This window comes from Lynx canadensis, chromosome E1 (genome assembly GCF_007474595.2).
Source record: "Lynx canadensis isolate LIC74 chromosome E1, mLynCan4.pri.v2, whole genome shotgun sequence".
NCBI classification, from domain to species: Eukaryota; Metazoa; Chordata; class Mammalia; order Carnivora; family Felidae; genus Lynx; species Lynx canadensis.
In genome coordinates this window covers 40829094-40854597 of record NC_044316.2, presented here as the reverse complement: position 1 = coordinate 40854597, position 25504 = coordinate 40829094, and the positions used below count along the sequence as shown (strand labels likewise).

The following is a 25504-nucleotide window of genomic DNA, read 5'->3' as shown; positions in this document are numbered from 1 at the left end:
TACAAGTAAAGCTATTTCCTATCAGGTACTTTTTTTTTCCCAATTACCTGTCATTCATAAAGCAAACATTAGCATTTGTAAGATTATAACCTGTTATAGCGGAAGTGATTTTCAGACATATCTGAGCTTTTCCGTCTGGCAGTACGTTCATTTCCGGAAGCACTTGTTCAAAATTCTTAGGTCCCTGCCCCAGAAATTCTGAATCAGTTGGCCTGGATGGGTTATGTACTTTTTAAAACTGAATTTCATTGTAGGTTCTGTATTTTGTAGTTTATCATTTCTTAATATCTTTCCTTTCTCCCCAATGTCTTTTCCTTTGATTTCCCCTCCCAATACTTTGCATAATGCTTAGCACATAATAGTCAATAAGTTTATTAAATGTTTGGTCTAGCCCATATTCCCTAGCCATGAAGAATATAACATGTTAAGACCCCCCAGAGGAGGGGGTGATTTAAGAGGGACTGTTCCAGGACTTGGGCTCTGGATCCTGTGTTTATGAAATACGGATAAAGGAAGAAGAGCAGAAGAGTTTTGCCCCGTGTTTTTTATGTACTGTTGAGTTATTGAATCCTAACTCAGGTTAGCTTCATTTCTTTGTAGCTTGAGCCATATTGTATTGAGAAGAGCAACTCATATGCCAAACGTTCAGGCAGTGGAATGACTTTAACATCTCTGTTTGTGTCTGAAGCTCCCCCACCCTGCTCTGTACCCTTTCACTTTTTTTGAAACCACACACTACCTTTTCTCAATTATCACCCTGGACTTGGGAGGGAATGATACCTGAATTAAAAAGCTTTACATACACAGTTGGAAGAAAAACCTGCTGGTTCATGGTCAGACTCTGCTTCCTTTCAGCAGTTGGGAGTTCTTGGGTTCCTAGAAATGTACAGGTCCAGAAAAGATGCACATGAAGGAAACTATAAATAGTACATTTGAGGATTAGATTTCCCTCCAGGCTACCCAGTGACTTAAAACACAGGTTAATTAATACAGCCTTTTGCTTAAGTTTTTCTGCCTTGATTATGCATTGTAGCTTTTCTAATAAAGGCTCAAAATAAATTACAATTGTCAGTGACTTTTTAGTGGGTAGAAGACATTTGTAATTTTAAGTATTTGCTTTTGCTTTTTAAAGATTTCTGCCTTTAAGGCATTTCCTAGAAAGCAGTGCTACAAGAATACATTTGGAGGAATTAATAAATAAAAAAAATTCACTAACATGCCAGAACTTTGCCTTGGGTCTGTTGTATGTTTTTTCCTTTCTGGTGCCATTTCATCATTAGTTCCATAGATTACTTCAAGGTTCCTTATCAGTCAGCACCTTGGTTTTTGTGTATATATTAGTTTTTTTTGTTTGTTTTTTTGTTAGTCATTGCAAATGGAGAGCAAACTGTCACCTGGTTTTTCTTTCTCATCTGACCATTCCCGTCTTAATTCCCCATACATACAAAAAGCTCAAACCCCCATCCTCTAGTCTTTGATGTGGAGCCAGTAGGGAATGTGCTTTGTGCTTTCCAGTACTTTCTCTTCCTTGTTATCTGAGGGGATTTCAGAATAATTTATTTTGCTGCACAGATAAAAATTCATTTCCTATTCTTGTTTCCTTATCATCCAGGGCCAAAAAATATATGTTTTTTGCAGCCTCGTCTCAGCTGGATATCTTCATTTACTCCTGTCTTGAAGTGTGTCCTTTATTGTCATTACTATTTTTTAGTCATTTTGTTTCATTTGGTGCTGCATCACTTATGTTTATAAAATTCTGTCTGATACACTTGTTTTAAAACTAATTTGACTGTTACAGATTGCTGCTTTTGAAAGAATCGATATCCTCACCTGAATTATCACCCTTAAGACAGAGCAGTAAAGTAGATTTCTTTGTTTTCTCATTCCATTTAAAGCAGTATTAACTTCAGAGAAAAGTAGTGATTGCCTTATAAGCCAGAATCCCGAAAGCCTCTCTGCTGACAAATTTCAAGTATCTCTGGATAGTTCCACCAGTAAAACTAAAGAACCGGGAATGAGACGGTAAGCAGTAATAAATGTCAGTTTGTGGTTTCTAAGTAACATCTTTACTTATATTGAGCTCTTATTAAGCCTTTTCACCATACTGCTCTAGTTTTTTGTAAAGAGCCATTTCTGACCTCTCATTGTTCCAGGACACTCTTGTTTAATTGTATGTAGGTTTTCTGGGTCTATACAAGGCATGAGCTACGAGATAAGAAATGCACGATCTGTCCCTCCTGAAGGTCGGAATAAAATTCAGAACTGAAAAAAAAAAAAAAAAAAAAAATTCAGAACTGAAAGCTAAACAAGCCTGAGGGCTGATGGTATTCTTCTCCAAGGCAGCCCTTGCCCTAATCAAAGTTTTTGTCTCTCTAGAAAAAGTTTAGCTATTGATTTACCCAGGAAAATTCAGAATATCTTTAAAGGGATGTCTGTTCAAATCATTATTGAGATAAGACTGTATAGCACTTTATCTACCTTCTGGTTGGATCTTTACAATACTACAGGGGGAGAAGGACAAGTTTGGACTGTTGTTCCTACTTGATAGTTCAGGACAGAATCTCAGACCCATTAGAGTCCTGCACCTCACCACTCTAGGAAGGAAAAGAAATCATATATTTTTTTAATGTTTATTTTTGAGAGAGAGAGTGTGTGAGTGAGACAGTAGGAGAGAAGGAGATAGAGGATCCAAAGTAGGCTCTGCACTGTCAGCAGAGAGCCCAACACAGGGTTCGAACTCATAAACCGTGAGATCGTGACCTGAGCTGAAGTCAGATGGTTAACCAACTTCACCACCAAAGTACCCCAGGAATCATATTTATTGGGTTCCTACTGTGTATACATATATTTTTATTTTTTATTTATCTTTCTGAAAATAGTGATAACTGTCAATAATCTAATCATACTATCTTTCAAGCCTCTTGAACTGAGGATATATTTTTGAGGCGGGAGACTTACATTGTGGCTTTTACAGAGGAGACAAAGGTCTGGCCTCTATAGGCACTAACTCATGTTTAGAGGTAATGACCTCATTGCCACATTTAATCAATTGAGCTAACCATCCATTTAATATTTAGACTAAGGGGCACTTGGGTGTCTTGGTTGGTTAAGTGTCTAACTCTTGATTTCAGTTCAGGTCATGATCTCACAGTTCATGAGTTCAAGCCCTGTATAAGGCTCCGTGCTGATAGCATGGAGCCTGCTTGGGATAATCTGTCCCTCTCTCTCCGTCCCTCTCCTGCTCATGCTCTCTTTCTCAAAAATAAATAAGTAGACTTAAAAATATATATATTTTAGACTAAATATTTCTATACCTCCTTCCCCTCTTCCCCATTGTACCCTCCAGAGTCTTCTATTAAAGAACCTAGACATTGATTGAGCATCCTCCCTTTACAACTCAGGTTTTGCTCATCTTTAATCCACAGGGCCTAGTTTTATTGCCTGACTTATAGTAAACTCCACCCAATAATTATTTAATTGACAATTATTTAATGTATGTTCATTGTTAATTTATATTATTATGTCATAATCGATTATATTATTTTAATTATATCACCCATTATAATTATAATAACTTTATGATTATTTTAATTATTAACCATTGTTTATTATTTAAAGACAAGTATAAATGATGCATTTGAGTATTAATTCTTCAAATCTGTTAAGTGTCCTTTAAATCTGTTGATAAGTATCTTATTCTGCAAAGTCCTAAACACCTGAAAGAGCAGAGGAATAAACCACTGGGTGCATATACTCTTCTGACAATACTTTATAGCTGGCTTTGGTTTTAGAATGGCTTTGGACATTGAAAAGGCAGGAGGTAGGGATGATTCTATGAATTCTGCTAAAACTGGGTAGAAAGAATGAGTGTAGAAATGTCAAAATTAATCAGCTTTGTATTTTTGTGAGAGATCTGATTGATTCTGAAACATCCATTTGGACTCAAATGGAATAGTGGATAGAATTTGAGCGAGGGACACAGAAATTTGCTGACATGCTTTTAAACAGCTGAGAGATATACTGCCTTGGCCCAGACCCTAAGAGGAGATGTTGTCTGTCAGCCCTGACATGTTGGCAGGCATCGTGGATCCAGACTTCTGGGCAGTCACTCGGGTTCTTTTTCACCAGTCATTCCCCTTCTCTCTGGCAGTAAGCTGTTCGACTTGTGCTTTAGCTGCCCCGGAAGTATGATGAGCCCTTTCATAAGCTGTGCTGGCGCCTTTCTCCTTTCATCCTTCTTCTAGGTCTTCTCCTTCTCAATCCCGGCTGTTAGATACTAGGCAGTGTGTGCGCAGCCACTCAAGCAGTCTTCAGAGCACAAACTGCCTGTCTCAGAAGGAGCTAATTAAGGCTGTCGATGGGGAGGAGCTACAACTGACTAAGTCAGAGCCCCGAGATTTCATGGAGCAGTCTTATTTGCCAAGACAAGATCTGGGTAATATTTTATCTGTTCTAGTGGAGAAAACACTTCTGTTTTACTCTGTATATGTGCTGCCGAAGCGAGCACACTTCTGTTTTACTCTGACCTAAAGATATTTCAGTTAATCAACTTTTCAGATGTCTAGCGTGTGTAGTCTATCATGAGGGCTTCTGTTATACTTAAACCCATTTTAGAAAAATTGCTTCAATGTTAATCCGAATTTACATGAAAATTATTGCAGCTGTTAATATATCTGTATTGGTTTAGCTCTAACAGTTTTGAGAATGGGAGAGTCTTGTGTACTGTAAATATTTTATTTCAACTGTTAAATAAGAATTCTAGGGTCCTAGGGTACCTGGCTGGCTCAGTCAGTAGAGCATGTGACTCTTGATCTCAGGGTTGTGAGTTCAACCCGGAACTCAGATATGGTGGACACAGAGATTAGTTAAAAAAAAGAAAAAGAAAAAAAAAGGTAAAAGAAAAGAATTCTAGGGCCCTAGGATAAAGTTTTCCGCCTGCCCTTTTTTGAAAAATGAGTCAAATCTCCACAAAGTAAGCTCTTATTTTATGAGTTAATGAATATAAATGACTAGGTATTTTATGCCTTATAAATCACTATAACTGAATGGTGTGTTTTATGGCTTATAAATCAAAGTTTTTTAATCAGTAAAGAAAGTTTTAAATAGTCCTCAAAAACACATTATCATGAAAGGTACACTTTGGTACCTAAATGTAGTATTTGGCCATGTTCATTAAGGTCATTTTAGGAATCTCATGAATTCTATGTAGCTATGCTTACTTCCTTACGGAGTGACATTTTCTGAAATGTTTCAGGAATGGTCTCCTGTTTTTAATTTGGTAAGGGTATCTGATGATTTATTAAGTCAAGAAGACAATGATGTTGTGGATAAAGAAACAAAAATCAAGTATTAGTTTCTTTTTTCAAAATTATTCTCCTCCCTTACAAAAGTACTATATGTTCTTTATGTTCATTGTTAAACAGTTGGAGAATGTAGGTAATAAAAATTCGAAAGGAATATTTAAAATTACTTGTATTCCCGTCATTGGCAATGAAATGCTGTTATATTTCTTTAGTCTGTTGACTTAAACTTTCATTTTTAAAATAATGAATTATGATGAATACTATTTATAATTCAAATTCATTGTCGTGTGGGTTAAACTTCTTTCCTCATGCCTTTCAGAGGGAACCCCTTACTTCGAATCTGGAATCAGCCTCTTCTCTGATGACCCTGAGTCTGATCTCTCTGTGGACAGAGCCCCAGAACCGGTTCATGTTAGCAGCATGCCAACTTCAACCTCTGCCTTGAAATTACCCCAATTTCAAGTTGAAGAATCAGCCAAGAGTACAGCTGCTGTTCATATTACTAATACTGCTGGGTATAATAAGAGGGAAGACATTGAGGGCAAGGAGAAACCAGAAATGATGTCTTCAACAAAAAGAGTCAACAAAAGAATATCTATGGTGGCATCAGGCTTGACTCCAAAAGAATTGGTGAGTGTATCCATATGTATCTCCCTAACAACTGAGACTTCTTAATGTAGTACAAATAGTTTTAAATAGGTACTAGCAGTGAATAACCTATGAGGAAAAATCTAGGTACCAAGAACAATTCGATGTAATTTAATTTCCATTACTGATTTCTGATCATTGGACCTAGATAAAGCTATAACATAGATTATTTTGTGTATATTTACTTAAGTAAATAATCATTAATATTAGCAGCATGTTGTAGTTTGGGATATAACATAGAACTTTTTAATTTTAATTTTTTTTATCTAAAACAAGTAGGTATAGTATAGTGGGGTTTTTATTTTTTTTTTTTTTTTAATTTTTTTTTTTTTTTTAACGTTTATTTATTTTTGGGACAGAGAGAGACAGAGCATGAACGGGGGAGGGGCAGAGAGAGAAGGAGACACAGAATCGGAAACAGGCTCCAGGCTCTGAGCCATCAGCCCAGAGCCTGACGCGGGGCTCGAACTCACGGACCGCGAGATCGTGACCTGGCTGAAGTCGGACGCTTAACCGACTGCGCCACCCAGGCGCCCCTATAGTGGGGTTTTTAAAAAATTGTTTTTGAAGTTTATTATTTTGAGAGACAGAGCGAGCAGGGGAAGGACAGAGAGAGAGGGAGAAAGAGAACCCTAAGCAGGCTCCACACTGTCAGCACAGAGCCTAATGTGAGGCTTGAACTCACGAACCGTGAGATCATGACCTGAGTGGAAACCAAGGGTTGGTCGCTTAGCCGACTGAACCACCCAGGCGCCCCTGTATAGTATAGTTTTATTCCCCAGAGGAAACACCTTGGTTTACATCTGAGTGAGCTTATGAGCATAATGAACTAAATCCAAAGTGGTTCCAAGCAAACTGCCAGATAGTGGCTTTTCTCCAGGGTTTGTCTCTATCTTGGCTTGTAACAATTATTCAATAGCCTGCTCTGTCGTTTCTACCCTGTAGCACCTTCCCTCTAATTTGACGTGTCCTTGGGCTCATGGTGCTACAAATAGGAATTGTTTTACATTGTAGAAAAATACCTATTAAAATACCACTGAAATCTTGTTGCTCCTTGGGCTGAGTATAGATTTCAGACATCCTAGGACATTGACCTTCTTGTAGTTAATCACCTTTGGTATCCTTTCATAATAAAATAATTGAGTGAAAAAAAAAAATAATTGAGTGAATATTTCTTTAAAATCATAAGATAACACACCAGCATATCAGATGGATGCAATAGTGGGTGCCATTTATTGTACACTGAGAAACGAACGACTGAGTCATTCTTAAGTATCTTTCTTACTATATCCTTCCTAGGCTAAGAACCATTTCTCATCCTAACTTCTCTATTGGTAGTGGCTCAGCATAATATTCTGTGTGGCCAAATGTATCTCACCACCAAAAGGTAAAATAAGCTGTGTCTGCCCTAGTAGATACGACGAATAAATTCTCATCAATAATGCTAGGGTTCCGATCTCACAAGCACGTGCCCAGATCAGCTATTTGGCCTGAAAATTCATACCTGTGCCTGTTTATATTGTTCTTGATCATTTGCTTATGTATCTAGAATTCCCATTATTCATTGAAAATTAGCATTCCATCCTCCCTTGTTTTGTCAGTTCAGCTTTTCAGAGAAGGCTAAAATGATCTAATCTTTTCTTGCCATGGACAATTCGGAGCTGCACATTAGACTGTAAGGGACTCGGGTACGTCTTGTCTTTAAACAAGCAAAGAAGAAAACTTTTCAGCTCTATTCAGACTTGCTGAAGTGTGGTAAATTTATTATGAAAGCTGCTGACTGTAGTACACATGATTAATTCTGGAGCCCATATTAAGATGATCTTTTCAGCAGTTGCTCTTCTAACTAAACACTGTTTCAAGGCTGGGATTTCAACAATTAATCAGTTCAGAATTGCTAATGATCCTGGCAGAGGGCAGTGGCAAAAGGGGGAGGATGTCATTAGCTTCTCTAGCCTCCCTTTTTCAGTGCCCTGTGGCAGTATGGAGTGAGGCAGCTTGAAAGAAAGATGGCCTGATCTCCGTTGCAGGGTTGTGCAGCACATAAATATTGACATGGATGGCGATGGCTTGTAAATGATGGCCCTTGGTAAACAAAGTGGTTTACTACACATCAGCTACTGATTGTGTCAACCGTGTCCGTAACGGATCTGGTTAATTCCTTTTACTGCCTATTGATTTTTATTTGGTTGTTAGATAATAGCTAGAAGGCTTTAGCTTTCTTTCGGGAAGCATATGAATCTCTTCCAATCCTTATCCTTAAGAGAAATTGATGGTTTTTACACTGACCTTTAGAAGCATCTTGCCTTGAATGTTTTGTAACTATCAGAGGGTTGAATCAGGTCTTTAAGCCGCATATCTGTAGCGTAACTTTCTGAACAGGCTGGTTACCTCTTGGCTTACGAAGTGTAGGCTGATAAATCTAAATTATAGTAGCGTATCGCTCTGCAAAGAAACTATCTTAGGGTATCAAATGATAGCTGCTATTAAAGGGAAAAATTATTATTTTGAATCCTGGGTTGTATTTCCATGGCTACTAGCACAGACTATTTTAGAATTTTTCCCTCTGATTTATACATAATTTTTATTAAATTGCTATTTATTTTGGGACTTCAGGCATGTTAGAATAAAAGGGGTGTACCTTTTGTGAGGAAAATGAAGACTCAAAGCTAGGGTAACTAATAGTCTGAGCTCTGTACAAGAGGTAATTTATTATGATGTAATATTTGATTTGATTTCAGGTGCTTGTGCAGAAGTTTGCCAGAAGACACCAAATCACCTTAACTAATGTAATTTCTGAAGAGACTACTCATGTCATTATGAAAACAGGTATACCAAGAGCCTTTCCAGAGCATGTTGCATAAAACCACATGAAGAAATGGGAATATTTGTTCAGCATAGCATGGCTGGCAGTCTTCCAGTAGTCAGCCAATTATTTATGAGAGAAAAATAAAAGTTTTGCTACTTCCTGGCCCCCTTTTGTTTGGGTTAAGATTTGGAGAATCAGGAGCCCAAACGATGAACCACTTCTAGTCCACTCTGCCTGGACCACACTGTGTGAAGGGCTTTCTGATAAAGCACAGTCCAAGTCCTGGAGGAACAAATGGGGCAAAGAGGAGAATGAAGCGAGCCTGCGCTCAAAATCCAGGCAGTTGGAAACGCTAGCTCCCTGTCCACTCTGTCTCCTAGCTCTACTCCACACACCCAGTTTGAGTGTGGTTGGGAGTTTTTCAGGATCCAAGTCCACTGTCAGTTCTGAGGTAGCCTAGCATAGGAAACAGGAAAAAGAGAAGGGGAAATTCATTTGTCTTACACCTTCCCCTTGTCCAGTCTTAATTATGGCTTTTGTGATAACGGAGACCTCAGGCTTTGAACTAAATCTAAGTAAACATTTCAGGGCTGCTGAAAAAACTCATTTGAAATTGGGCCTTATTAATAGAAGCCTAGTGTCCAGAACAAGCGAAGTGAAGATCCTGACCCCCCCACCGCATTCTCTGCTGGAGGGGCTGCCTGGAAGGTGTGTGCTCTGCTTTGAGCACCATACTTCCTTTTGAAGCTGGTCACTGACAGACTAGAGTGTTTACCCAGAGGTAGATGTTGAGGATGGGGAAAAGGAATTCAAAGCAGTGTCATTTGAAGAACAGGTGAAGGAACGGAAAGACTTAAGGGAACAAGACAGCTGTCTTCCAATATTGGAAGAGCTGATTTCTGGAAGAGGAGGTGGACTCACTTGTTGGGCTCCAAAAAGATGCAGATTGGAGTTCAATTCTCAAAGCCTTTCTCGCAAAACTGACTCTCTGGAAATACAGTGGTCCTCTCCAGGGTGTTTCTGTCATGTAGCTGCAGGCACTTGAGCATAGGGTCCAGACTCCTTGGCAGGGACACATTGCCCTAAAACCTCTAAGATCTTAGTTTTCTACTGTACAAAGACCATACCACAGGGTAAGAGGATAGTGCTCACAGGAATCAAGTGCCACAACAAGATACTTTGAGCGAAGTAACATTTTAGAGATGGATGTCAGTAAAGTTTAATATAGCTTAAGCTAGCTATAGTTGTGGATCAAAGCTGCTGAAAGGTGAAAAGAAAACTTTAAAATGTATATTAAATCTAAAGTAGTTCAGTCTTTAAACTCAAAGACAATACAACATTTGCTACTTTTAACCTAAAAAGGAGCTAAAATTTCTGGGTTTAAAGCATATTACTAAATCAACTTGTACAACAGGTAAAAAGCTCTAAAATTTGAAGAAAAAAAAGGGCTTTTAAAAATCTGTGAAGGATTCTGGGAGAGAGAATGGCTATTGGTTCTACTGGCAGATGGCCTACTGTGTTTAGGATTTAGTTAAATACATTTCTCCTGTTTAAAACTAAGTGTTCTTTCCTCAGTTTGCTTAGTTCTTAAAAGGAGGCCTTTGAAATGCTAAGAAAAACAGAACTGATTCTTCAGCTACTACCTTCTGAAGTACATAGAAAAGAGAAAAGCTGTGAAAATAGTCTATTTTTCCTGTGCCTCTCAGGGGACTTAGAAATTAAGGGGTTAGGATTCCCCGGGTAGAAGTTCTGGGTGGTGAAACCTTGTCGCTTACATGGACATTTCAGATTCAGGATTTCAATAATGCTGCTTTTGTCTCCTTTCACATTTTGCCATCCAGTAAAATAGACCTTCCCTAGCCACGTGTATCAATACTACTGATACGGGTGATTTCTTCAACACAATGACAGTCGTCTTTAGCCAACGTTGGCACCTGGAAGATAGAGCAGACCTTTCCTGTGGTCTCAACCTCCTATCAGCCTTTCCCAGGCCTCCAAAGATGCACACTTGCTGCTTATAATTAGGGTGCTTCTGGCCTCTGAGCCTATCACCTGGGCTGTCAGAATCCTCAATCCGGATTGATCTCAAGTAGCATAAGTTGCTAGGGGCACTTTAGCTTCTTAAAGCAGAACTTGGCTGATTTTTGTTTTCAACTGCTAATCCTTTGGATGTTTTTCATCCTGCAGATGCTGAGTTTGTGTGTGAACGGACACTGAAATATTTTCTGGGTATTGCAGGAGGAAAATGGGTAGTTAGCTATTTCTGTAAGTACAATATAATGTCCCCCCTCCTCCCTTTAACACCTCAGAATTGCATTTTTACACCTAACGTTTTAACACCTAAGGTTTTTGCTGATGCTGAATCTGAATTACCAAAAGGTCTTTAATGGTAACACTAAACTAGCTTTATCTTGAATGCATATCTCTTTGTTCGGATAAAGCTGGTGATGTTGGGGAAAATGGATTTCTTTTTATAACTAATACGACCTAATCTGCTCCTAGCAATGTTAGCATAGGAACTAAGGATTTATTTAATAGCAGGCAGAAATCCATGTGCAGCAGGCACTTTTATAATGTTTAAATTAAGCCACCACTGTGTCTCCAGAAGGAAATCTATTAAGAGGCTATTGCTTTAGAGAGAGGACCTCTACTCAGTGTTGCCCTCTGTGCTGTATGGTATCGCTTCACCATCCACCTCCGTGAAAAGAGCATGTTCTTCTGCCTTTGTGTGACCTGTGTTTTCTGTCCTCTCTTTAGGGGTGACCCAGTCCATTAAAGAAAGAAAGATGCTAGATGAGGTAGGTACTTGATCTTACAAACTAGTCAGAAAGACTTGGTGCCACTGAGTCACAAAATCATTGAATACTTCTCTGTTTCATTTTTTTATACTGCTTTCCAAAGACTTTCCTTGACAATGTGGACCATCAAGAATTACGCAGAGCAAACCAGGAAATTCTGCATTCTCACTCATTTGTTTAAGTGTCAGTAGAGGGGCGCCTGGGTGGCTCCGTTGGTTAAGCATCCGACTTCTGCTTGGGTCATGATCTCGCGGTCCATGAGTTCAAGCCTCGCTTTGGGCTCTGTGCTGACAGCTCAGAGCCTGGAGCCTGCTTCGGATTCTGTGTCTCCCTCTCTCTGTGACCCTCCCCCGTTCACGCTCTGTCTCTCTCTGTCTCAAAAATAAATAAACATTAAAAAAAAATTAAGTGTCAATGGAAACAATCCTTTTCTCAGAGGAAGGAAAAGGAATTTATTTTTTTTTTAACATGAAGATTTTATTTATTTTTTATTTTTTTACTGTTTATTTATTTTTGAGAGAGACAGACACAGAATGCAAGTGGGTTGGGGCAGAGAGAGAGGGAGGCACAGAATCTGAAGCAGGCTTCAGGCTCCGAGCTGTCAGCACAGAGCCTGACGCAGGGCTCGAACTCACAAGCTGTGAGATCATGACCTGAGCCGAAGTCAGACACTCAACCGACTGAGCCACCCAGGCACCCCAGGAAAAGGAATTTATAAAGCAGAAAGAAAGACCCGTAAGCTTAAGAAACAGGCCCACCTAAATCTTACATTCATATACCTTGGTAGAAAACTGTTGTTGAAGAGAAACCCTTCATATTAACATGCAGATGTATCTACTTAAAAATCAGATTCCTTCAAAGGGATGTTACTCTTTATGATCCTAAGAACAGTGACAGGTAAATAAGACAGGGTGTAGGAGGAAGAATCATTTTAGAACAGAACCATCTAAGAACTGCTGGTGACAACAGACAAGGCAAAATAAAATTAGCAAAAGCAGTTTTAAGCTATTATGCACTATTTAGCATATTTATAATTAATTAAATGTCATTTTGTTGGTTTTAACTTTGATTCAGTGACCTAACATGGTTGGGAGCCTACTATGTCCTGGACACCAGGAATAGAGCAGTAGATAAGACTGCTGGGTCCCTGCTCTGGTGGGATTCATGTTCTATTGAGGGGAGACATACAATAAATAAAGATACATTTAAAATACCAATAAATACTATGGAATAAAAACTTTAAAAAATGATAGTAGCCAAATAATAAAAAATACATACATACATACATACATACATACATACATACTATGGAGAAATAATATAGAACAACAGACTAGCAGCTGACTAGGGACAGAGGTTGACTACTTAAGGAGACCAGCGAAAGCTTTCTGAAAGCTTGAGCCGAGACCTAAATAAAAAGAATTGGCCTGGAAAAATGTAGGAAACAAATGTTAACAGGCAGAAGAACTGCAAGCATAAATGTCTTGAGGTAGGAATGAGTTTGGTTTATTAAAGAAAAATAGGCCAGTGTAGCTGGAGAGTAGTAATTGCCAAATTCTGTGTAGAGAGCAGAGGTTGGACCAGGGGTTGGAGAAGATCACGGACAAGGGCCAGATCACACAGGATTTGGTGGAAGTCATGGTAAGGAATTTGACTTTTATTTGTAGGGTAATTGGAGGCATGGAGGTGGGAAGAAGAGGTTGATTTACGTTTGGGGATAGGACCTACTGAAGGGTTAAGTTTGGAGGATGAGGTAAAGGGAGGTATTCAGGGGCTAACACTTAGGGTTTGGGCCTGAACAAGAATGGGTGCCAGTAATAGTAAATCAGATCAGGAAGATATGGAGGAGGAGCACCTTGAGGGGGAAGAAGTAGAATCAAGAGCTGTTTTAGACTGAATTTGGGGATGTATATTAGACTTCCAGGTAGAGAGCTTAAGTAGGCACAGGGGTGCAATCAGGACAAGGAATTTGAGGGTCAGCTTCAAATAGATGACATTTTTAGCACTAGCTCACTCAAGTGACTACGAAATGTTAAGTGTTCTTTCCTCTAATAACAGCCTGTAGTTACACTCATGACTTTGTCTTCCCTACAATCAAGTGTCAGTCAGAATTGTTCCCGAGCATTCTTCCCCAAAATTCTCCCAAAAGCTCTAACCTCCCCAGTCACATTATTCTTTACTTCCTTGTCCTTGACCAGTCAAAATAGTGATTATGAAAAGCCTCTAACTTTCTTTACTGGGTTAAATCTATATTTTATCATTTTGGTCTCATTAACTGTAAATCTCTCAATGGAAATCTGAGAAGCCCTTATTTCTTTAGATGGTAATGCACAGTTGATTTAAGAGATCAGGAATTCTCCAGTTATCTTTATAACAGCACAGTATTAGCAGTTTGATCTAAATGCTAAGTGAATGTTTTGAGAAGAGATAGATGTTAAAAATTAAAATACGTTAAGTCCCAATGAGGTGAAAAGCCAATTGTTAATTTCTGCCCACAAAGATTTACTTCAGTGAATTGATTTCAGCAGCTGAGATGCTGGTCATTTCATTCAGTCCACCAAAAAGAATGATTTTGGGGGGTGGGAGTAGGGTTGTCAAAATTTGACAGTACTGAATTCCTTAATACGACTTATCCACTCCACTTCCATTGAAGGAGGTTTCTCTTTCTCTGATCCCTGTGGTGTGCGTTGGTTTTTTTCCAGCATGATTTTGAAGTCAGAGGAGATGTTGTCAATGGAAGAAACCACCAGGGTCCGAAGCGAGCAAGAGAATCCCGGGACAGAAAGGTAAAGTCCCCCTCTGCCTTGTTGTCAAAAACCCCACCCATACCCCTGCATTCCAGTCCCCTTGGTAGAGATGGTCTCATTCATCTGTGAGGGGCACTGGATACTCACTTGCTGGAGTTCTAACTAGTGCTTCCATGTAGGCTCTTTTTTAGTTGTCCTAGCCCTGTAATAAGGTAAATAAGTATTATCTCCATTTTATGAATGAAGGAGCTTAGACGTGTAGAGAAGCTATGTACTTTGGACCCCAGTCTAGGATTCAAAACTCAGCTGATAAGGGGCAGAGCTGGAATTTGAAACAGATGTGAATCTAAGGCCGTTGCTCTTTCCACTTCACTGTGGTGTCTTCCTCTAAGGTAATGTGGTCACTGCTGTGAGGGGGATGTACAGTGCTGTCTGTGGAAGCACAGAAGAGAAAGTGTTTGTTAATCAGTAGCTAACATCTTTATAACCTACACCGTATGCTAGGGTCTGCTCTAAACACTCGATCATATTTTAACTAATTAACAATTTTACAGTAGCCCTATGAGGTGTATACTATAATTATACCTATTTTACAGATGAGAAAATTAAAAGCTCAGAGAGATTGAGTAAATTGCCCAAGCTCACAGAGCTAGTTGGGAACCCATGACTAGTTGAACTCATGCAGTCAAGCTCCAGAATCTGAGCTCTTAACAATACCATAGTTTCTTGGGACATGTGGCTGGCTCAGTCCATGGAGCATGCGACTCTTGATCTCAGGGTTATAGGTTTGAGCCCCACGTTGGGTGTAGAGATTACTTAAAACAGTAAACTCTTAGGACTCTTGGGTAGCTTAGTCAGTTAAGCATCTGACGTCGGCTAGGTCATGATCTCACAGTTCATGAGTTTATGCCCCACATTGGGCTCTCCGCTGTCTCACTGTGGAGCCCGCTTTGGACCCAGATCCTCTGTCTCCCTCTGTCTGCCCCCACCCCGACCCCCTGTGCATGTGCACTCTCACTCTCAAAAATAAACAAAAAATAAAATCTTGAGGAACCTGGTGGCTCAGTTGGTTGAGCATCCAACTCTTGATTTCAGCTCAGGTCATGATCCCAGGGTTGTGGGATTGACCCCTGTGTCGGGCTCTGCACTGAGCATGGAGCCTGCTTAAGATTTTCTCTCTCTCTCTCTCTCTCTCTCTCTCTCTCTCTCTCTGCCCCTCTACCCTGCTCAGACACACATGCACACTCTCTCTCTCTCTCTCTCTCTCTCTCTCTTTCCCTCTCTCTCTCAAATATAAATAAATGAAATGAAATGAAGTCTTAAAAAGAGGAGCACCTGGGTGGCTCAGTCATTTGAGGGTCTGACTCTTGGTTTCAGCTCAGTCATGATCTCACGGTTTTGTGAGTTCGGGCCCAGTATCGAGCTCTGTGGTGACAGTGTGAAGCCTGCTTGGGATTCTCTGTCTCCCTCTCTCTCTGCCCCTACCCCATTTACACTATCTCTCTCAAAAATAAATAATAAACTTTTTTTTAAATCTTAAAAAAGAAACAATACTAGGGGTGCCTGGCTGACTCAGTTGGAAGAGCATGCAGCTCTTGAACTTGGGGTCATGAGTTCAAGCCCCATGTTGGGTCAGAGATTAAATACATACATATATACATACATATATACTTTTAAAAAATCTTAAATGTACAATACCATAGTTTCTTGGAAAGTCATAGATTTCACAGAGGAAAAAATAGGTTATTCTAACAGTTTTACAAATGAAGGCCTAGAGGCCCAGGAAGACTCCATGATTTTTCCCAGATCACACTGTAGCAGATTATGGAGGCAAAACATTGTCTCTCTGTCAGGGAGAAGTCCAAGCATGGTTTTGCATCTGCCTGTCAGGCCTGAACCTGCTGCTTTCTCAGGTCACTGACTGAGCACTTCCATGCCTAGTCTTCATTTCTTCTTTTTTAAAAATTTGCCTTTTTTTCTTCCTTTTTTAAATGGGCATTTTAGAACATCCCCATACGGAGCACTGTCTGTCCCTTTATAGAACTTGAGAAAGAACCAGTGGAGGAGATTTTCTAGGGAAAACTGCTTTGGGAGAGCTCTGAACCCTTGAGCCCATCCCCGCCCTCTGAACCTATCGAGTAACTTCCAGATGCCAAGGAAAGCTATTGGCCCTGTTTCTGCTTCTGCCTTCACTCTAGGGGAGTTCTGTGTGAGCCAGCCATTTGTTTTTATTCCACTGTACGCAAGGCCGAATTAGCACCAGATTCTTCCTCCTTCAAAGGAAATTCCAGCGTTTGAGGGTTTTCCCTAAATTTGGGATGGCAGTGATGGAAGGTGCCCGGTCAAAGTAATGATGTTCTGAAAATACTAAATGTCACTGTAATATTTTCCTGTGGAAGAGAAATGTATTTGTAGTTGTAGAAGTGAAACTTCAGATTTCTAAACTCATCTCCTAACTAGCCATCCTCATCAGTGAGTGTCAGCTTGGATACAAAAATTCCTAATCTTTTGTACTTTTCACAGCAATGTTGGGCTCCAGACGGCTGCTTGGGGACAGGTTTTAGCATTATGAGCATCTAGATCCTGTCAACAGGTTGGGGATGCAGTTTATTCATACAGATACTGAGAATGGCATATATGGAGGCTGTCACTTAAAACAGAAACAGACTTGTCCTGCTGCTCTTCTTATTCCTTTGGCTGTAGTTAAAATGGGGGTGGGGAGGCTCATTTCGTAAAAGGCCATGATGAGTTTTTAGCTCCTGAGTTTTCTGTACCCCCATCTCTCTTATTTAAACAAGGTGAGTTCCAGGCCTAGGCAGTCTTTTTAGTGGAATAGGGAGAAAGAGGGTCAAGAGAATGATGTTTACCCAAATGGTATCTATCCAGCCAACTGACACAACTTGAGATTTCTTTTAAATGATATGCTAGTGCTTGCCTAAGAATCTGTGCCAATTCGTGTGTAAGAATTTGCCTGTCCAACACCATAGCCACCGGCCACATGCCGCCGTTTTGAAATTTAGATAACTAAAACTAAATAAAATAGGAAGTGTAGGTCCTCACCCACCGTGACCACATTTCAAGACCTTGGTAGCTACATGTGACTTGGGCACCTTATTAACACAAATAGAGAACATTTCCATCATCACAGAAAGTTCTTTTGGGCAGTGCCAGCCAGCACTGTATGTAAGTGGAAGAGGCACCTTGGAGGCACAGTATAATCTGTGTCTCCTGGAAACCAGGCAGTCAGGTCAGCTCAATGAGGAGAGGCAGAACCAGGCTTCACTTCTAGATTAGATTAACTTCTAGATTAAAAATGGTTTAGGTTGGGGCGCCTGGGTGGCGCAGTCGGTTAAGCGTCCGACTTCAGCCAGGTCACGATCTCGCGGTCTGTGAGTTCGAGCCCCGCGTCGGGCTCTGGGCTGATGGCTCAGAGCCTGGAGCCTGTTTCCGATTCTGTGTCTCCCTCTCTCTCTGCCCCTCGCCCATTCATGCTCTGTCTCTCTCTGTCCCAAAAATAAATAAACGTTGAAAAAAAAATTTTTTTTTAAATGGTTTAGGTTGCCTAAAGGAACAATGGCTGTTCTTAAAGCAGTGTGAAGGCAGGAACAGATGTTCAGAGACCAGAGAAAGAGGAGAAAAAGAGCATGTAAAATCAACATAGACCTCTCTGACAGTTAGAATTATGGTTAGTATTGATGTACCAAGTCTGCATAAAAACACCAAACTGCAGCTAAAAGCTTGAATATCTAGCCATCCAAGACTTTTATTAAATATAAAGAAGGCCCAGGTTTTTTGGGTCTCTAACGAGAAATGAAGTCACCAGGAAGGAGCCCGGGCCTGATTGGTGGCGAAGTGGAAAGCTCAGCCTCTGAATAACAAAGAGTGACCGTAGTGTGGACCGATTACTCACACACTTTTAAAAAGTCCTCTAAGGGGCGCCTGGGTGGCTCAGTCAGTTAAGCGTCCGACTTAGGCTCAGGTCATGATCTTGCGGTTCCTGAGTTCAAGCCCTGCATTGGGCTCTGTGCTGACAGCTCAGAGCCTGGAGCCTGTTTCAGATTCTGTGTCTCCCTCTCTCTCTCTGACCCTCCCCCGTTCATGCTCTGTCTCTCTCTGTCTCAAAAATAAATAAACATTAAAAAAAAAAAAAGTTCTCTAAAATCCATCCACGTTCTGACATTACACTGATTGTCTCCGGGACATAGCAGAAGTTATCAGGTGGTAAAGAAAAAAGAAAGTCCTTCATTTTTGAGAGTCTCTTTATGCTGTTTTTTATAAAATGCATACTCTTTTATAATTGGTGTTTCTTTCCCTTCCTCCTTCTGTGCCACTCTTCTCCCAGATCTTCGGGGGCCTAGAAATCTGTTGCTATGGGCCCTTTACCAACATGCCCACAGGTAAGAGACCAGGAGAAGTGGTGATTCCAGCACCAGCCTTTCCCCTTACATGGTAAAGTGTTACAGGAGAGGCCATCCCTTTTAAGGGGGTTCCTCAGGTTGGTGAGGTGTTCTAGAGGTTTTTCTATTTCTCTACCACCCGTCAGGCAAAACTGTGCTTAAACGTTACCCTGTGGCAAAAAAACAGCCCTGTGCCCCTTCCTGAGAGCTAGAAGTCAGTGAAAAGTTAGGTTCTAGGATGCAGTGTTCTGTGCTCAAGTGGGGTAGAGCTGCCCTTCTTGCCCTTTGCTTTAAGAAAGGAGGGAAGTCATAAGTTAGGGAGAAGATACCTTTCAGATTTGTAAATGTTAAGAAGGAATTCTGCTCTTCCTACACCATCTTCATTTGATACTAAGAAGCAAACACAGCGGCTGCATAAGCCCTGTGGGCCTGGGGCCCCACACAGGCCCAGAGCAGGCAGGGGAAGACTCTGCATGAACATTTTCTAATTAACTTTGACATTGAATGTGATGTTATGTTTAGGAGTGCTGTGGGACTCAACTCTGCAGTGTGTAGCGCTGAGGCCCTGGTATGTGTATAGGTTTGGTTTGTTCTCTTCAAAACAAAGTCCGCCCACCTTTGCTTCTGTGCCCCCTTCCACCCCAGGGATCAGGTTCTCTTGCTCCTCAGAAGATGGCCTTGGCATCTAGTCAGGGACAGATGAGCAGCCCCAAGAGGGCCTGGCAAAGTAATTTTGCTTCTGTCTTCTTTATTGGTTATTGATTGGATTTTTATGAAATTTCCAAGTGCCACTTGAGGATTTCTCAGTGTTTTTGTTCTTTGGTGTAATGAAAACCAGGTCTCTAGCAGGTATCATTTTAGAGATGAGTCTGTTGACCTCGGTTTATTCAGACAAATAGGAGCACCTCAGCAATCCCCAGAGAGGCCCAGAAGCCATTCATTGGTCGGTTCTGCTGATTTTCCAGGTGCAAGGGGAACATCTGTATAATCCCTTTTGGTTTCTGTTCCCCCGAATGTGTTGATTCCAGCTCAGCACGTAGCCCTTCCCCACTGATGTGCTGAGTCTCTGTCCAGGATGATGTGTATTTTTTTTTTTTACTGAATGAATTATCTTCCTGTCTCTTGACATTTACAGTAATTACCACCAAGTATGGTGCTCTTGGTGGCCGTGGTTATCAATTACCAACACAGAATTAGGCAGGGAGGGAGGGAAGGCAAGTGAGCATTTTTTCACAGTATCTTAGCCAGCAATTTAGCAATTTAAGGGAAATTAGATCTTGGATTCTTTTCTTCCAAAGTGTTTTATTTGAGAGACTGTCAAACCTTATCTGCCAAGTGGCCTTTTGGGGACCAATAACCAGAGTAGGTAGCATATTGGTGGCAAATTGACTTAGAATCCATACCTGGTATAGATTCTAGGTCAAGGCCTCTCTGTCCTTTTGGAGCAGAGAGGTGGAGAGTCTCCCACTGAGAAGTCTTGCTGTAAGCCTTCATCCAGAGGAGCATGGGGTAGAGGGCACAGGTTAAGTGTGTAGAGTACTGTGGTGATTTTAGGTCTGTGTGTGCTATTTAGATCAACTAGAGTGGATGGTGCGCCTCTGTGGGGCTTCTGTGGTGAAGAGGCCTTCGTTATTCACTCTCAGCAAGGTAAGTGATGCCCTGCCAAATATCTGTCCTATGATTGAGCAAGGCTGGTTGGTACCCATCCATCCCTACGAACCCTGCCAGTGGACCTCAGAAGCCTCTCTGCCCTGAATCTTCTCTGACCATGTACCAGTGCCAGAAGATGCCATCTGTGGAGGATGAGTAAGGGCTTGAGTTCTCCGAGTATTTAATTTATTGAGGGAAGACTCTCCCTCCAACCCTTCCTTTTTGCCGTGTGCCCATCCCCCTCCTTACTGTGGTTGCACCTAAACTAGTCTGCTTCAGCAAACCGTCAAGAAATGGTGAAGTGACTGTTCTAAAAGCTCTGCTCTGATACCGTCAATGCTGTTTCCTTCCCGGGGATACAGGCTACTCACCCAGTTGTGGTCGTGCAACCGGATGCCTGGACAGAGGACAGTGGCTTCCATGGTAAGTCTTGCTATAAGCCTTTGTCCAGAGGAGTATGGGTTGCAGGGCCCAGGTTAAGTATGAAGACTATGGTCATCTTAGGTCTAAATGTCCTGATTTGATCAACCGGAGTAGATGGTGCACCTGCGTGGGGCTTTAGAAGGCCATAGGAATGTGCCTATGACATATGGGATCTGTGTGATGAGTTTGGGTCACCACAGGTCACCCATTGTTTGATTAACACAGTTCTCAGCATCTTCTAGGTGCTCAATGAATATTTGAATGAATGAATGCATGCATGTATGCATGCATGCATGCCTAAAATGACTTTTCAAAAGTTTTTGTGGTGTCTTTTGTGTTATAAAAGTAAGGCATGAACTATTTCCATTGGTGGAGGTTAAATATTAATTAATGTTCATCACATAAAATATAAATGAACACAAACACAACAGAATAATCCCAGTAATCTCACCACTTGAAGATGGTGATGGTAAAATTCTACGAGGCATGCGTGTGTATGTATGTACACACATGTATTTCACACAGATGTGATCGCGCTCATCATGTTTTGCTTTCTCTCCTAAGATGTTGCAAAACCATTAAACTGCAATGCTGTTTTGCTCTCTGGTGACTTCCTTTAACAGATTGGAGCTCATGTTACTAAAGTTGCCAGAGGCTGTAGGCTTTCACCAGCAGTCACTCCTCAGGCTTCTAAATAAGGTCCTATGTCCTGAAGCATTACTTAAGATCAACCGTTTTGCACCTACCTGAGTAACGCTGTGAACTCATACAACCAGGTCCCCAGGAGTAGATTGACAAGAGTCTGGCCTGGGAAAATGTGAATTGACTAATTTCTGTTTGCATTCTTTGTCCCCAGCGATTGGGCAGATGTGTGAGGCACCTGTGGTGACCCGAGAGTGGGTATTGGACAGTGTAGCCCTCTACCAGTGCCAGGAGCTGGACACCTACCTGATCCCCCAGATTCCCAGAGCTACTGCTGACCTCAGCCAGCCATGTGTGTAGCGTATAGGGCCTGTCACCACAGGACCCCAAGAATGATCGTAAGAAGCAGTCGTTTTCCAGGCCCTGGGAGCTCCTCTTCAGTCTTTCCACAGTCCCGGTTACTGAATATTTTATAGACATCAGCCTGAGAAGAAATTCTGGTATGCAAGGGGCCCTTAAAGATTTTCTGCTTCAAGTCTCCCTTTGAAATCTACCATGAGCACAAAATTGTGGTAATTTTTCACCTGAAAAGAATTTAAAACCATTTAAACGCCGCCAATTGAGCAAGATGCTGATTCATTATTTATCAGCCCTATTCTTCGTACTGGGGATGTTGGCTTAGAGCTGGAGGCACAGAATGGCTGGCCTCAGGAGAATAGCTGGTCTCCCTAAGTTTGCTTCCCTAAAATCCTGTGTTCATAAAGGCCAAGAGTTAGACCCTTCAGTGGGAAGCAAGTACTTGGGGAAATCTGTGATGTGACTTAAAATCAGAACAGCCCTTGGGCGGCTCTCAAATGTTGGAGTGGATGGAGCTTGGGTGGGGGCCTGGAGGGATTCAGAGGCAGGTAATGGGTATAAATATGAACCTTGAGGGTTTGAGGAAAAGGGAGTCGTCCTGCCCTTTAGAAATCCAGATTTCTAAAAGATTTCTTAGCACTGATATGCTCTGAAATAGCAGAATCTTTTCAAGAACTGATGTCCAAAGAGGGTCTTCTAATTCCCCATTAGAAATAAATACAATGTTTATTGTTGTAGCTCTGATATGTCACCCATTCTTCTTGAAATACAAGATCTCTGACAGGGATATCTCATGTCTATAAAATGACGGCTCCCACCAGGAAAGGAGCTGTTGCTTTCCTTGAGGTAATTTTCTTCTTTTTGCTTCCTATTGCCGAACTGTACAGCTTCATAAATAATTTTGTGTGCTGAAGGAAGAGAAAGTGTTTTTCATAAACTCATTATCCAGGCCTGTTTATGGCTGTTGGAAGGACTAGGTCTTCCTTAGCCCCCTAGTGTGTGAGGGCAGTGCAGACTTGACTGTACAAAATACATTTTGTAAATGTTGTTGCTGTTCACCTGCAAATAAATTTGCTTTCACTTTCACCAAGCATGACTTCTTGAAGCTTACAGCTACAGATTTGCTCAGACCCTCGTACCAACTCCTAGCGTTATCAAGGGGGCTTTGGTACCTATCATATTTTCTATTTCTGCCATTGCAAATTGTCACAAATCTAGTGGCTTAAAATAAGAGCCATTTATTGTCTCACAGTTCTTTTTTTTTTTTTTTTAATTTTTATTTATTTTTGAGACAGAGAGAGAGCATGAACGGGGGGGAGGAGCAGAGAGAGAGGGAGACACAGAATCTAAGCAGGCTCCAGGCTCCGAGCTGTCAGCACAGAGCCTGATGCGGGGCTCGAACTCACAAACTGTGAGATCATGACCTGAGCCGAAGTCAGACGCTTAACCGACTGAGCCACCCAGGCGCCCCTGTCTCACAGTTCTGTAGGTCAGAAAGCCGAGTTGGCTCAACTGATTAGTTTCACAAGACCAAAATCAAGGCAACAAGGCTGTGTTCCTTTCTAGAGGCTCTGGGGATGAATCAGCTTCCAAGCTCATTTCATGTTGTTGGCCAGAATGTTCCTTGCAGTTGTGGGACTAAGATCCCTGTTTAATGACTGGCTGTTGACCAGACGTCATCCTTAGCTTCCACATTCCTAGGCTCATCAGCCCCTACCTCCATCTTCAAAGCCAGCAACCATGGTCAAAGCTTTCTCATGTTTGGAGTCTCTCTGACTTCCCCTTCCTCATCTCTCTGACTGCCAGATCTAACTCCTGCCAGAGAATTTTTAATGTTTATCTATTTTTGAGAGAGAGAGACAGAGACAGAGAGCGAGTGGAGGAGGGGCAGAGAGAGAGGGAGACACAGAATCCGAAGCAGGTTCCAGGCTCTGAGCTGTCAGCACAGAGACCAACTCAGGGCTTGAATCCATGAGCCGTGAGATCATGACCTGAGCCGAAGTCGGACGCTTAACTGACTGAACCACCCAGGGACCCCTCTGGGTTTTTTTCTTAATGTTTATTAATTTTGAGAGAGAAAGAGTACAAGCAGGGGAGGGGCAGAGAGAATGGGAGAGAGAAAAGCCCAAGCAGGCTCCACGCTGCCAGCACAGAGCCCAATGCAGGGCTCAATCCCATGAACCATGAGATCATGACCTGAGCCAAAATCGAGTTGGATGCTTAACTGACTGAGCCACCCAGGCATCCTGAGAAATTTCTGTTTTTAAGGGCTCAGGTGATTAGATCATGCCCACTAGGTAATCCAGGGTGATCTCCATATCTTAAGGTCCATAACCTTAATCACAGCTGCAGAGCCCCTTCACCTCGGGACCTAGATTAGTGTTTGAATAACCAGGGGACAAGAATCTGGGGAGGGTATCTTGAGATTCCTGACAACCACTCCTATTTAACATACTTAATCCACAGATAAGAGTCTGTATCATCATTTTTTGGTCTTCACATGTTCAGAGAGTAGGATCCTCTTTGAGGCAAAGAGAATTAAATCCTCACATGATTCAGCACTGCCACATTTGTAAACAGGGTGGGTGGGTGAAGGGAGAGTGAAGAAAATGGAACAAACTGGCATTATGACATGTTTATCTCATGGAGTCTTCATCACAGCCCTAGGAAGTGAGTATTTGTCACCTCGCTTGAAGAATGACAATGGGAAATAGAAGATTTTGCTCAGAGTTTGCACAGCTAGTAAGTGACGACCTGGGAATCTGAACCCTGCCCACCCACATCAGTCGCTGTCCTGGGTCAGAGGCACTGGCTCAAGCCTCAAGGGAATTTGGGGAGAAGAGGGGTTTGTGAGAGGAATTAGCACTCTCTAGACTCTCTTTGGGGCCACGGTGGGACGCAATAGAATGTTCCTGCTTCCCAGTGGCAGCTCTCCCTGGGAAAGCAGCCCTCGGCAAAGGGACTGACAGGATTGGCTCATGGCTACCTGTTTCCACCTCCATCCATCCTGTGTCATGACTGCTTATCTTTCAGTGACTAAAACCTTCCAGTTCAGGGGTGCCTGGCTGGCTCAGTCGGTGAAGCATTCGACTCTTAATCTCTGGGTTGTGAGTTTGAGCTCCACATTGGGTGTGGAGATTACTTAAAAATAAAATCATAAAATGGGACTCCTGGGTGGCTCAGTTGGTTAAGCGTCTGACTTTTAGCTCAGGTCATGATCTCACAGCTCGTGGGTCCGAGCCCCGCGTCAGGCTCTGTGCTGACAGCTCAGAGCCTGGAGCCTGCTTCAGATTTTGTGTCTCCCTCTCTCTCTGCTCCTCCCCTGCTCTCTCTCTGTCTCTCTCTCGAAAATGAATAAACATTAAAAAAATTTTTCTTTAAAAAAATCAAAATCAAATCAAATCAAATCAAATAAAAAAAAAGCCCAAAAAAACAAAAACAAAAAAACTTCCAGTCCAGCCTCACGTATGGCACCACCTCTCCAGGGCTCATGGCAGCCCACCAGGGAGTCCCTGGGTCTAGATAACCTAAGGGCAGGTGGGAAGCAAGTGCTACTGGCCCAGTCTTCAGTCAGGGATGTCTCATTTCCAGTGACACCCTGGGGGTGTCCAGTCGCTGACAGGTTGGTAGAAAAGCCGCATCCATGTAGTATAGTATGCCTTCCCAGGAATCTTGGGAAAAAGCAGGGATGACTGAGACACATTCAAAGTTTTCTGTAATGATCTCTCGA

General features: G+C 41.7%; 1 protein-coding gene across 1 annotated transcript in view; it reads left to right on the top strand.

The window, feature by feature from the left end:
* The window catches only part of BRCA1 (BRCA1 DNA repair associated), a 59304-nt gene extending 36444 nt beyond the window's left edge, over positions 1 to 22860 (top strand). The window contains exons 13-23 of the mRNA XM_032591074.1: positions 1896 to 2022; positions 4245 to 4435; positions 5623 to 5933; positions 8693 to 8780; positions 10948 to 11025; positions 11518 to 11558; positions 14261 to 14344; positions 18648 to 18702; positions 20276 to 20349; positions 20715 to 20775; positions 21632 to 22860. Of these exons, the coding sequence (XP_032446965.1) occupies positions 1896 to 2022; positions 4245 to 4435; positions 5623 to 5933; positions 8693 to 8780; positions 10948 to 11025; positions 11518 to 11558; positions 14261 to 14344; positions 18648 to 18702; positions 20276 to 20349; positions 20715 to 20775; positions 21632 to 21777 (1256 nt within the window). The 3' untranslated portion in view covers positions 21778 to 22860. The remainder of the gene's footprint in view (positions 1 to 1895; positions 2023 to 4244; positions 4436 to 5622; positions 5934 to 8692; positions 8781 to 10947; positions 11026 to 11517; positions 11559 to 14260; positions 14345 to 18647; positions 18703 to 20275; positions 20350 to 20714; positions 20776 to 21631) is intronic.
* Positions 22861 to 25504: the final 2644 nt, after the last annotated feature.